This window comes from Lolium rigidum, chromosome 3 (assembly GCF_022539505.1).
Source record: "Lolium rigidum isolate FL_2022 chromosome 3, APGP_CSIRO_Lrig_0.1, whole genome shotgun sequence".
NCBI lineage: Eukaryota > Viridiplantae > Streptophyta > Magnoliopsida > Poales > Poaceae > Lolium > Lolium rigidum.
This window is the reverse complement of record NC_061510.1, coordinates 173,464,590-173,478,023: the sequence shown is the minus strand read 5'-3', so window position 1 is coordinate 173,478,023 and position 13,434 is coordinate 173,464,590. Positions and strand designations below refer to the sequence as shown.

The window sequence follows — 13,434 nt, the reverse complement described above, 5'->3', positions numbered from 1 at the left end:
TACCCAACTCAGTTGGTGCACCAAGAGAAAATTTAGTCTTCCACAAAAAGAAGGTTTCTAACTCGAACTCGATTCATGAAACCCTGTACGACGCGGTGGAGGAGGAAAAGTGCAGGTGAACTCCTCTTCTCACTCACTTACAAGAGCTAGAACAATAGCCCTTATAAGCTACTCTAACAATTTAGCCTGACGTATGCAGTAGGAGGCAACACATCGGCTCCATGGAGGCGGCCTAGGCAGAACTGCAGAAGCAACTCAGGGGAGGGTGATGCCTAGGGAGGGGCTGACAGCACCGTGATCTACCTGTCCGGAGGCACCGTGATCTAGTTGTCCGACGACGCCTTGATCTAGGAGGGTCTGGTTGGTATTGGCATTTTTCGCGTGAAAAGGTGAGAGTGAGATATATGAGGCTCCATAGGCAAGTACATGTGAGTGTTATTTCTAGATGCTCCCAAAAAAACGTTGATGTGGCAAGAAAATTCGACTCAAAACCAGGTCAAACAGCGAAAGGGTTTTTTTTAAGCACTAATATATTAAGCTAGCAAGCCGCCTCATTAAAAACCTTCCAGTCCCCTTCGGTACCCTGGTAAGGAAAAGAGTGCGTCTGGAACTTGCTGCTGAAATCAACGTTCGATTACATCATTGCTCAAAAGAGCTACATCATTCAGGGCATCTACTAAAACATGACTAGGTGGATCTCCCTCCCACTGAATAATACTATCTATCTCAAAGTACCGTTTTGCAAGATTATGAGCAACCATGTTTACTTCTCTTGGACAATGTTGGATCTTGAGCGTCCCTAGGCGTTGTCCAATTTGAAAGCAATCAGCCAGAATTGGTGTATATGGCCCCCAAAGTTCGGCACCACTGCAAGCTTCAACCAATTCAAGACAATCTGATTCAACAACAACTGGTGAGCAGCCCAAACTTTCAGTCAAAAGCAAACCATGTCGAAGTGCTTCAGCTTCCGCTACTCTAGCATGCATCAAATTAAGCTTTGGCCATGCCCCACCCGAGATCACCTCACCAAGATAGTGAACGGGCTAATTCTGAATTGTTGTAACTTTGGGTTGAAGATTGAACCAAATAAGAGTTTAGTTCTACTTTGATTCATTGGAGCATATGAATAGAAAGACATAGGATGGAAATGACATGTATCTTGAACTCTATGGGAAGATGGAGTGTCATTAATTGTAGCAAAGAAATTTTCTATTATGTATCAACTAATGTTTTTTCTATAGAATTTTCACCACAAGTTTTATACATGCTTTGTTCTTATGAGATATGTTTCTATGACTCAAATAGCTTATGTAGGAAATTTTCCATAAGATCGAAATCCTAAAAAATTCGTAAACAAATCGTATGAATCAAAGGGGCACATAGTGTTGTATGATGAACTTTGGGACAAGTTTAAGAGGGTAAATTGAACTTCTCGGCTAGCGACACCCCCCCCCCTCCCCCACAGTCGACGGCCGTCACCTCGTCCTCTACAACACATCCTGCCTCCACTGTCATCAACAGTGTTGGCGGCTCAACATTTGCGTCCATGATATAAATACTCTCGCATCTGCCTCTGTATATCCGTGTAGATAGTACTAGAGAAAAATACTCTAAAACACCTGCAACTTATGTTTTGGTGCATTTTGATTCATAATATATTCTAAAATAAAAATACACTCTTTGTATGGGTGGAGTAGGCTACCGAAGGTCACTAGTTTGCATAATTCATAATGTTCCCTGTCAGCGTATAGTTAATTCCAGGCTTCTCGGCAGGTCCTTAAGATTAGGGATATACCTAGGCCCCCGAACTCCTCTTTAGGCAAATAGATCTCTAGTTTGCTTAATGGATTTTCATGTGGCCCTCTTCATCACTCATATGCAACTAGTTAACTGGGTATTTATAGTTCAAGTCTAATCAGGGAATCCGAAGAAGGATAACATGTAAATGAGGATACTAGCAGGACTGCTTGGATCAGACTCTTTTTGGCTTCCAGAGTCAACAATTTACCGCTCTAGCCAGTCATACTTTAGTAAGCTATTGACTAAAGATGGAAGATCTTCCCTTTTGAGTTTCTGAAAATGGAGATGAAGGCCTAAATGCCACATTGGAAGATCTCCATGAGGGCAAGTACAACGCGGACTCTTAGGAGGGGCGCTAGGTTACTATTCCTGGCCGTTACGCCTAATTTCCTATCGATCTTGGAAATTAGCTTTGCGTCGCTGCTAAAGTTTGACTCGGGCGCTTCGCTATTTCTCCTTCCGCAAAAAACTAATCTACCAGCCGCTGGGGCTATTGAGAACTGGAAAAAGTCTCTTTAGCGCCTTCCGTTGTGTTCAAGACACTTATCCATATATTTTAGAATAATTGATTTTCTTTTATGTACTCAAGCGCCCCTACAAGAGTCCAGGGTTGTACATGCCCTGAAGGGGCGAGTTTATTCCTATGTCTTGTTAATAGTGCTTAGTTCCCTCTTGTGGTGATTAATTCTCACTCTAGAGTATTGCTCAAAGCAAGTTAGGATCCTTTCCAGGTTAATTGTCACACTTTCATTTTTTTTCCTAGAAAAAGAAGGTATCATCTGCATAGCTCACTAGACCACCAGGAATGAAATCAGAGCACATGCCCCTAATGAGGTCAGTGTCCATCAACAACGACCATCCTCTGCAGCAAAAGAATGGCCTATTTTGAATTTTAAGTTTAATTGTACAACTGTTTGAAATAAACCAAGGCCACCATCTTAACATGGATTATGGGTGTAATATAACAAGACGGGGACACAAGGACAGGAAATAAATCGGCAGTGTACATAAATATGCAGTTTCGTTGCCTGCAGTTCCGGAAATCGCACGCCTTGTTCGTTTCATGATGCCCCCATCCATCCATCGTTAATTCACCGCCCGGCAGTTGACCCTGATCTCCCCGGATGACCCCGTCAGCAGGCCGATATTGCTCAGTTTCACCATCGCCGCAGCGAAGTCGCTGCCAAACTGATCGTTATTGGAGGCGTAGGTCCTGACCAGATCGTCCGTGGAGCCGCCGTCGTACAACGCCTGGTCGGAATGGAGCAGCCCCTGGCGGGAGAGGAGGCCGGAGAAGTAGCCGTTATCGAAGGTGTTGGGAGAGGACGCGTCGAGCGGCGCGAGGTTGCCGTCGCCGCCGGCCTGTGGGCAGCCGCCTCGCAGGGACGCCGCGAATGCCCCGTCAATGTCGGTGTCGGTGTAGATCCGGTTCCGGTAGTTCTGGCACTGCGCCTGGCCGATGGTATGGGCCCCTGCAGCAATGTGCATTCGCGTGGTGATGGATCGATCGAGGTATATATGGTAACAATAGAGAGCGCTGTCTACGGTGATCGATCGATCGAGGTAGTAAAGTGGAGATCTATATGGATACGATGCTCTTGGCATGTGGCATCACCCTATCTTGTTACATATGTACCACATTTGTTTTAAAATAAGTGTCATAACTTTGTCTAAAATGAACATATCTAGACGCATTTCAGTGGATAGATACATCCATATCTACATAGTTGGGATACTTATTTTAGCATGGATCTGTGTGGACCGTGTGTGTACAATTGCATGGTGATTTTCTGGAATTTGCTAACTCTCAGCTAGGTTCGTACTCAAGTCAAATTTTACACCATTTAATTTGCTTTGTGATTCGTGCTAGTTGCAACTTGAATTGCAACCCCTTTTCTTCTTTTGATTTTGGAACATTGCATGGTGCATGAATGAATTATGAGGTAGTTGGACGGCATACTCTGACTACTCGAGTCATCCGGTACTTCTTTGCTTCCGTTCTTCAAGGAAAAAGGTGCTTGATGGCTCGTGCAAGCCTTGTCTAGTTGCAAAAAGGAAAGATGGTGACAAGCGCAGGGACGCCAGCCATCGATCACCATGTTTTTTTTCAGGGCATGCAGCCAAAAGGCAATGCGTCATGTCTCTAACGTGTCCTTGCTTGTATATGATCAGTGTTCAGTGACGGATGAGATCTACTCGGTCGATCGATCATCTAGAGGTAGACCGTAGACGTTGCCTAGAACTTTTGAGAAAAAGGAGTCATAATAATGGAACTACGAAGCCTACACGTATTAATGTGCATCTATTGCGTACTAGGCAGCTAGCCATGCACACGCACTTGGTTTGGTTTGCCTGTCAAGGCATGCATCAACATCTCAACCGGCAAGTGTTATGTAATTATACTATGTAGATCAAATTGATAAAACCTAGAGATCGATACACGCATAACTTATAAACTAGCTTTGGGTAGAGGTGTGCATACCTGATAGAGCAACCATGTCTGTGGTGCTTAGTCCTTTTTTGGAGAAAGCGGTGAGGAGATCATTGAGGTTGGAGTTGGGGCCTGGGAGGTCACTGCTGGCAAGTGACGCGCTTGCTGTGGTGGCGTCCCTCCTTCCAAGTTGAACCGCCCATGATGGCCCCCCTAGCTGCACAAAAAGTCGAGCCGGTAACGTCCTGCTTGTCGCTTACATGTTCCGCGCCGACGGAACCATCACTGTAGGCTGTAGCTAGCTAGTGCAAGAACCGCGACAGAGAGTGCTGTAAATTTAGCTTACACGGACGACGGAGTCGCGGGCGGCGACGGCGAGGATGTCGGCGCAGGAGACGGTCCGCGGGCACATGAACTCCAGCAGCATCTTGATCTTGTCGATCAACTCCAGACCGCGCAGCGACCCGGCGTTCGGCCCGGCCCCCTTCTCGCCGGTGAAGCCGGCCGTGTCATCCAGCAGAACGGACGCGTCGCACCCCTGTTGTGCATAGACACACATACCTCCACCATCAACAGAGATCTAGCGTTTCACGTGAGAGATGAATGCTCGAAAAAACGGTAACGAGGAAGAGATGTAGGCCATGGACTTGCTTGCACAAAGCAGTCGTGGAAGTGGAGCCGGAGAAGAGAAGCGCCCATGCGGTGGTCCAGCAGCACCGCCGTCGTCACGACAGTCCTGATACTGAGAAGCGCGGCGGGGCAAGAAGACCCGTAGTAGTTCTCTGATAGCTGTGCGTTCGCTACCGCCACGGACGTCGCTGCTGCGAGGAGCAAGAGCAAACCAGGCAGAGCAGAGCTGTCCTTGGGAGTAGCAGGAGCCATGGGAGATCCTAGTATCTGGAGGCCTCACCTTTTGGGTTTGGGGATAGCCCTCTCCACTGCAGTTCCAAAGGCATATTTATACTCCCAGGCAGTAGCATTAATGTCTGCTGCAGCTAGCAATCACCTCTGTGATAATTAGAAAACTAGAAAAATTGAATTTGTAGCAACCGTTGGACGAATATAACTTCTAACGATGCATTGTTTTTTCTTTGACAAAGGCGAGCTTCATTACTTAAAAGGTTTAAATATTACATCTGACATCTACATAATTGAGATGTACACAGCTGATCCAATCGACGAGTTATAGCAAAATCAAAAAGTAAATCTCTCTATAAGTAAACATGAGAAAAATTGTAAGGGCGGCTAAGGGGATGGGTGACCAATCCAAACATTACACTACCATTCATGTTGGATAAAAAGATTCCTCCCCGTATGCTCCAACCGTGTAGAAACTTTCGTAAACAGGTCGTGATACTCCACACGCTATAGAGACGACTATGAACAGAGTGTAGTTGTGCACCGTAGATGAACCTTATAATAGAAATATTTTTATCGTCAAAAACCTTGTCATTTCTACATAGGCAACATAGCTATAGCGACCAAATAACGGTAACCACTTCCATCCTAATAAGTAGCTTAAACCTAGAATCCAAACCACATCGAGCCAATTGTCGAATATATTCGTGGCATTGCGTGGCGGGTATAAGGTATACCTATCTCGATGGATGACCTAACCATATAGATCTAGCAATTTTGCATTGGAATAATAAGTGTTTTATATTTTCATTGTGATGATAGAAAACACACGTTTTACTTCCGTGCCAATTGTGTTTTGCTAGTTATCTTTCGTAAGGATTACACCTCTACGAGAAACTTTAGTTTTAGCGACATCTTTATTTTTCAAATTTTCTTATTATTATTATCAATTGTCACCTCATGCTAGATTAAAGCCTTGTACATAGAATCAACAGAAAATTTACCACTATTATGTAGATTCCATCAAAATCCATCGGACCCCTGCGTCAAATGGACTTAAGCTAGAAGTTGAAGCAAAGCGTTCCAAGATGCTAGCCTCGGACCAAAGAGATCTCTTTTGAACGATACATTTGGTGGAGCGTATCGCTTTTGTGTCTCACAATGTTGTACACGATCGGATATTGTTGTTGGAGTGTGACATTACCTAGCTATTTATTCTCTTGGAACCTATTTTTCGAGGCATCCTGAATCGAGAAAAAACCATATGGGAAGAAGATTTTCTTTATCGCTATTAGACCAGCCCAGAAGTGTGAGTCACCTGGTTTTCAATAAACCTGAGACATGCACGTGTACCAACTTACTTTTTCTTTAAGGAGGATGTGCCACACCCAATCTTCAATAAGCAGTTTGAAGATCCATTTACCAAGGAGGACTATGTTCTTGACTTCAATGTCATGACTCCCTACTCCTACTTGGTCTTTAGGGCGACTACCAGTCAATAGATATTAATTTTTCTCAGTATCATCTTGCTAAACAAATCTTGATTGAAAATAATCCAATATTTTTAAGACTCCTTTCGAAAATTAGAAGAATGATATCATGTACAGTACCGTGTTACTTAATACTGAGTTAATGAAAGCAAATATTCCTCTTAAGGATAAAAGTTTGCCTTTCCAGCTATTTTTAATCTAATTTGTAACCACTCTTCCATCATTTTTCCATTCATCATTTGTTAGTCTCCGATAATGGATTTGAATACCCAAGTACCTAATAGGAAATTGGTCTTGTCCGCAGCCAAATACTTCAACATACATATTAGAATCGTCTTGAGCCTCGCCAAAACAAAACAACACACTCTTTAAGAAATTTATCTTTAGACCCGGCAGTTACTCAAACGCTGATAAAATTATCTTCAGGTTTCTTTCCTTATTGATGTCATGTTCCATGAAGAGGATTGCATAGTCAGCGTATTGGAGGATGGATAACCCTCCATCAACAAGATGAGGGACCACTCCTTCAATTTGGTCATCAAACTTTGTGCGTTCAATCGTGACGGCAAGCATATATGCCATAATATTAAATATAATTGGTGACAATGGGTCACCTTGTTGTAGCCCCTTCTTTGTATGGAAATATTTTCCAATGTCATCATTTACTTTGATGGCAACACTACCTCCCAACACGAAGTTATGGATTAAAGCATGCCACTGCTTAGAAAAACCTTTACTCCTCTTCATCCAGATATGTGGTATTCGACATGGTAGAATCTTTATGAATAACTATAAGATGGTTAAATTTCATATTTCTCAAGACTCTAGTCGAAACAAGTAACATCCCAGGTTTAGAGGCTTGAAAAAGAGAGATTACAGATGTGTGCATTGCATTCATGCATAGAAAATCTGAGGATTTTTCGCGCTTTCAAAGAAAACTTGTCACAGTAACTGAAGTTTCACTTGACTTGGTGGAAGTGAAGTAGCTCATGAAGTCAAGTGCTATAAAACTCAATGTGACCTTTGCTAAAACCTTGATTTTTTTGGTAGACATAATTTGATCCATAGGTTAGATCAAATGGAACTAGAACTATTACAACAACACCTTAAGTGAGGATCCAATACCAGATCTTCTAAAGGACCAGAATATGGTATTCCTTACAATAGCATATGGATACATATTCAACTATGAATCAATGAACCAGAAATAATTGAGTAACTATTCTTTACTTACCTTTTTCATGTTCTTTTTTACTAAATCAACATTCCTACCATGATCATTATGGTATATCTTTAATTCTTATACTGAACTCATGTTAAGGACACTCACACAAGTTCTTTATCAAACCTTGATCATTTCATCCTTGTCTATCCAAATCTATCTTCATCAAACCTCAGAGATGGGAGAGAACTATTCACATAGCCAGATAATTATATCATCATCCCTTGAGTAGAACCCTAGGTACTTATTCAAGCCATTCCCTAGTAAGTGAGGTCTTGGATACTAACTTGAGCCATGCTTAGATCCAACATAGTACAAGACAAGTACTATACCCTAATTTGACCAAGACAAACTTGTTATGGGATGTGAGAACTCTAATTCACTAGTGATACCTTAGGAAGCCAATATCTTAATCATCACAACTTGGTAATGATCATAAACCCTAATGAACAAGGATCTACCAATATTAACTTGAAGATAGCAAATATTAAGATCCTTAGTGCTAAGTCTATAAGAATAATAAGAGAAGCTAAGAAGACGTAAGTAGATCATGCCTAGTCATGATTACACTTTGGTGATATAATAGGATAAGTTAAACTCTATGTGATAAGCAGCTATCATCCATCACATAAAATCATAGGGAGACCACCAATAACCCTAAATCATTTCCAATATCTTATGTAGCGAAACAATTGAAGGAAAACAACAATTTGCTTAGCTAAGCAGCTATGTCAACCCTAGTTATATTTTTTAAGTAACCATCCTAACAATGGTAAGGAAAAGCAAACCCTACTATCCCCTCGCCATCTCTAGTTAAATTTCACGCCCTTTAATACTTGAAAACCCTAGACCACATTCCTACTTCCTTATTACCTCAATTGATAAGTATAAGGAAATCCCTAGATCATACCCCAACCTTAGCTTATGTACCACTTAGAGACCACAAGTAAATAGAAGACCATGTCTGAACCCAATCCCCATGGGGTAATAAGCTAAAAAAAACTCTAGTATAATGTTCTACATTCCAATTCCAAGGATTAAATCAACCCTTAGAAATAATTCAAGAGAGGTAAACCATAACCATTGTTTCCCAAACAAATAAAGTCATTATGAGAGGAATATATATACCTGAGAATTTCATTTCATGGTCTTAGAAGGCAATACTAAAGACAGGGCCATGATGAGAATAGTATCTACACTAGATGTTTCAAATATAGGTTTAAGATAATAAAATTAATAACCTTGGAAGAGTTTCTAACATATTTCCAAGTTCTTAGCAAACAGGTGGGCACATAAAGAAAGAGCCATGATGAGAATAGTATCCGCTCGGGAGATGGGATGCGGGGCGAATGGGGGGTTGTGATTTTTTCCTTTTAGTTTTTTCCACTTCTCAACCCATCCCACTGCGGTGACATTTCTATGTAAATACAACGAACGAGAGGGCCAGATCTCGATACCCATTCGTTGCCATCGGGAGAAGCTCGGGAGTATGCCCAGAAGTACCTTCTTGGCTGATTCTCGTTTTACACATGATTTGGAATTTGCGGTGGGAAAACGTAGGCTATCAGATGTACTTTTCTTTTGGGCTAGTGCTGTGGGGAACCGTGAAGCTGTCATAGAAGCCGAAAGAAGGGGCGTTGTATATGATTTGGTGGGGGGGGTGCTCCTACTTAGCAGTTGTTGCGTTCGGAGGCGCGTCAACGCACGCAATAGCTCTCCTGGGCCGTGGCCCAGCATCGCCAGCTTTATCTCCTTCCTTCGATAGTTTGATCGTCCCTATCTTCTCTAGAAACAGAACGAGCTCGCCCCACGTAGCCACCGCCAGCCAGTCCACCTGCCCCCGGTGCTCCTGGGGCATCTCACCGCATCGTCCTCCTCGACCCGCCACCCACCGCCACCTCGGGCCTCCCTCTAAGCGCCCTTCCCTCCCATCTTCCACGTCTTTGGCGACCTCCTCACCCGAAAGCCCTAAGCCCTGTCGCCGACGAGCTCCCACCCCGAAACCCCAAGACCCGCACCCACCCCACCCTAACCCTAAGTTTTCTTCCTCACCTCCGATGGCGATGCTGCAACCGGCCGCCCCGTTCCAGTCTCCGGTGAGGTCCATTCCTTGCCTAGCCGGCGATGCCGTGGCCGCGTCGTCCCCATCGGCGACGAGTTCCATTCCGATGCTTCTTCCTCCTCTCCGATGGCTTCTTCCCTGCTATCTCCGGCAGGCGTCCAAGTCTAAGAGGCCTCGGCCCACCACTCACCTCATGTAGGCATTTCCACGCTAACCAGCACAAAAGGCGGCAAGCCGATTTGGGGCTCCCTAAATCAGCGACTCTAGTACAAGGTATGTGGACCATTTAGATGGTTTGGCTAATTGGAGGGAAAGTATGCCTAGGCTCAGTCCACGTCGGGCACATCGGAATGGTTGAGTCCATGTTCTGAAGCAACGGTATCTTCTCCCTCTTTCCTCCCATTGCCCCATTCCTGTCCGCCGAGTCCAAATTCCCGTGCCTGTTTCCGTTTTAAAACCTTGCGCTCCCCGTCGGTCGCTGATGTCTACGCGCGCTTCTTTTCTTGTAGACAGTGTTGGGCCTCCAAGTGCAGAGGTTTGTAGAACAGCAGTGTAATGTCCCAGGTTTAGAGACGATCGAGGGGTAGATTTTAGAAAGGGATGTGCACTGCATCGTAAATTTTGGGGAAATTTCGCGCTTTTAAAACAAAACTGCATCGAAGGGGGACAAGTTTCTCTCTCGACACCTTACAGGGTTAGGGTTTCGAGAGTGCGAGAAACTTACTTCTCATTCAATTAAGTTAGGGTTTTGAGAAGAGAGGAGAGGTATTGCATTACAACTTAAGTTGCATGATTGAATTCAAACCTAAGTTGCACTTGAATTTCAAATTCAAATGTGAGGTAATTCATTCAACAAATTATAAATAATAAACAATACAAATATAAAGTAAAGCTCATTAGAGAAATTGGAGCTTTATTGATAATAACACAAGATACATTGTCTTTACAATATTCAGATTTGAAATTAAAGAAATTACAACATATTACAAGAATTGACAAAATAGAAAAAAGAAAGAAAAAGAAAGAAAATTACAATGAATTGAACTATCCTAAACTACAAGTTGATCTTCATGAATTACATGATCAAGATGATCTTGAGTCTCATCTTAATCATCTCCAAGTCCCTGCATACACACAAACAAAGCAAACAAGTGTTATGCCAAGTGGCATTGCCACTTGGCAGATTAGCAAGAAAATGGTTATTGGAGAGGATATGACCACAAGCTGCCGAGCTGATCCTCTCACAGCCCAAGTCCCAAGCCCAGGACACACACACACAACCTAGCTGCTCACCAGGCTATGTGCATGCACAACAGCACACACACAAGCCCGGGGAGTCACCATGTGTTGCCAGGCTCAGCTGTCGACCAGGGAGCAAAGAAAGGATGATATAAAACCTTTTTCCATCCAAACCCTAGTCATTCATCGACAAGCAGCTGGGTAAGTTCACCAGAAACACAAGAACACAAGAACAGGAAGAACAGCCACTGTTGTTCAACCTGCTCAAACAGCCACAGCACTAAATCAAGTACCACAGGCTTGCAAGGAGGAGCAGGGCAAGCATAAGCACCACACTGAAGCAATCCTCTACATCAGCAACTTATCTAGGAGCTGGAGTGAGGTATACACAAAGGAACCTGAGCAAACACATGCTTTACTCATCAATAAGCATACACATGCATCACAGAAGCAAAAAGGGTATGAAACCCTGGATGTATCATCACTTGGTTGCAAAACCATTTGGTGCCAGCAAATAAAACAAAGGCTAGAAGGAAAACAACCAAGGGAACACTCGGTTGTGTCAACACGATGACACAACCAGAGGAATCCATCATGGATTTGATCCTAGTTAGCCATTCAAAGTCACCAAGCACCTAACAGTTTAACTACACCATCAGACAGATAGACCATATGGTGTCTATTCATGTTTGTCAACATCAAAGACCACTGGTAATCCAAAAAGAGATTAACCAGAAGACATTCACAAAGCCACAGCAAGCCACAGAGAGGGGGAGCTACCCATGATAGCATCACAAGGCTGCCAGGGCCACCTCAACCCACAGCCAACACTTGAAACCACCACATCATCACCCAGTAGGGTTCAGTAGTGGGCTAGGGTACCCAACCAGTGGTTGGCATCCAGCTAGCCCTAACAAATTCATTGAAATGATCATCACTGAATCACAGTTCACATCATTCATCCATTTAATAAAGCAAGACAAACAGATAAATGAAGTACACAAGCAATTGACACACCAGAGCCTTGTAGATGATCCAATGGATCATTGCAAGCATCAATTGATGCTTGAGCAAGCACCATCACACACAGGCAAAGCCTGTGTGATGCACACACAGCACAGAGTGAGCACCAGATAGTCACAGACAGAGTTACAGCAGCTAATCACCAAGCAACTGGTGATCATATGATCACCAGAGCTTGCTAGCACATGTTACAGGTTGCCATAACCAAGTATAGCATCAATAAATAGCCAGCTACTGAAGAATTACACCCAAGCCATAACTGAATAAACAGATACAAAATTAATGACTTTATGATTGTATCCAGAAGCACATCAAAGGCATGATGAACCACTGGATCAAGATACACAAGTAAAGCACACAGCACTCATCACTGGATAGTGCTGATAAGCCAACAACAATGCTCATGAAATTAAGCACAAGATATAGCACATCAGAGCACTGGCACTTGCAAAATTGCAAGGAATACACACAGTAATCACAGCCAGGGCAAATAATTGAATACAATTGATGATCTAGCAGTAATAGCATCAAGGACAAGATCACAGAGATAGAATTAAGCAAGAATTGCAAACATAAGCAAGCACAGAGCCTAGGAATCTTGCACAAAATCGTGTATAGCATGGCAGGGTAGCACAGCAGTAGTAACCATGGCAGTAGCAAGGCCAGCAGATTTACAGCAGCAGCACAGCAGCATAGCAACACAAGCACAGCAGCACATGAGCAGGCTAGCAAGGCACATCAGGAGCGCATCATCACGACAAGCATCTCAACATGGAGATGCAGGCCAGTGGCTGAGCAAGACGAAGAGGAGGAGGAGAGAAGTGAGCAGAGCAGAGAGGGAGAGAAGGAGGCGATGGATACTCACAGGTGAAGCGAAGCGAAGGGCGCGGCCATGGCGGCCACGGCGGCACACGCCGGGGCACGGCGGCGCCAGGCCAAGCCAGGCCACGGCAGCGCCGCAGCACCAGCACCACCACGGCGGGGCTCGGCGACGCCACAGCATCTGGAGCGTCGGCGGAATCGCCACGGCACCCCATGCCAGGCGACCAGAGGTGAAGGGGGTGAGACGAGCAGACAGCGCAGCACAAATCGCCGCGGTGGATCTGAAGCGCCGTTGAACGGCGGTTCAGATGCGCCATACCTCGCCGGCGGCGACGGCCGGAGTCGACCGAAATGATTCGGCGAAGACGGCGGCGACACGGGAGTCGCGAGAGCTTGGGCTAGGGTTCGCGAGCGTGGAAGAGAAGGGAAGGGGACGGTGCGTCCGACCGAGCCCAAGTGTGGCTCGGGTTAGGGTTAACCACTGGGC

At 44.4% G+C, this 13,434-nt stretch overlaps 1 protein-coding gene across 1 annotated transcript; it reads right to left on the bottom strand.

The window, feature by feature from the left end:
* Nucleotides 1-2,886: 2,886 nt before the first annotated feature.
* LOC124698663 (peroxidase 2-like) lies at nucleotides 2,887-12,173 on the bottom strand. Its single transcript, XM_047231135.1, has 5 exons — nucleotides 12,147-12,173; nucleotides 4,883-5,089; nucleotides 4,578-4,769; nucleotides 4,283-4,448; nucleotides 2,887-3,272 (listed from the first exon to the last, which is right to left on the bottom strand). The coding sequence occupies exons 1-5, from the start codon at nucleotides 12,156-12,158 to the stop codon at nucleotides 2,887-2,889; spliced, it is 963 nt and encodes a 320-aa protein (XP_047087091.1). The 5' UTR covers nucleotides 12,159-12,173.
* Nucleotides 12,174-13,434: the final 1,261 nt, after the last annotated feature.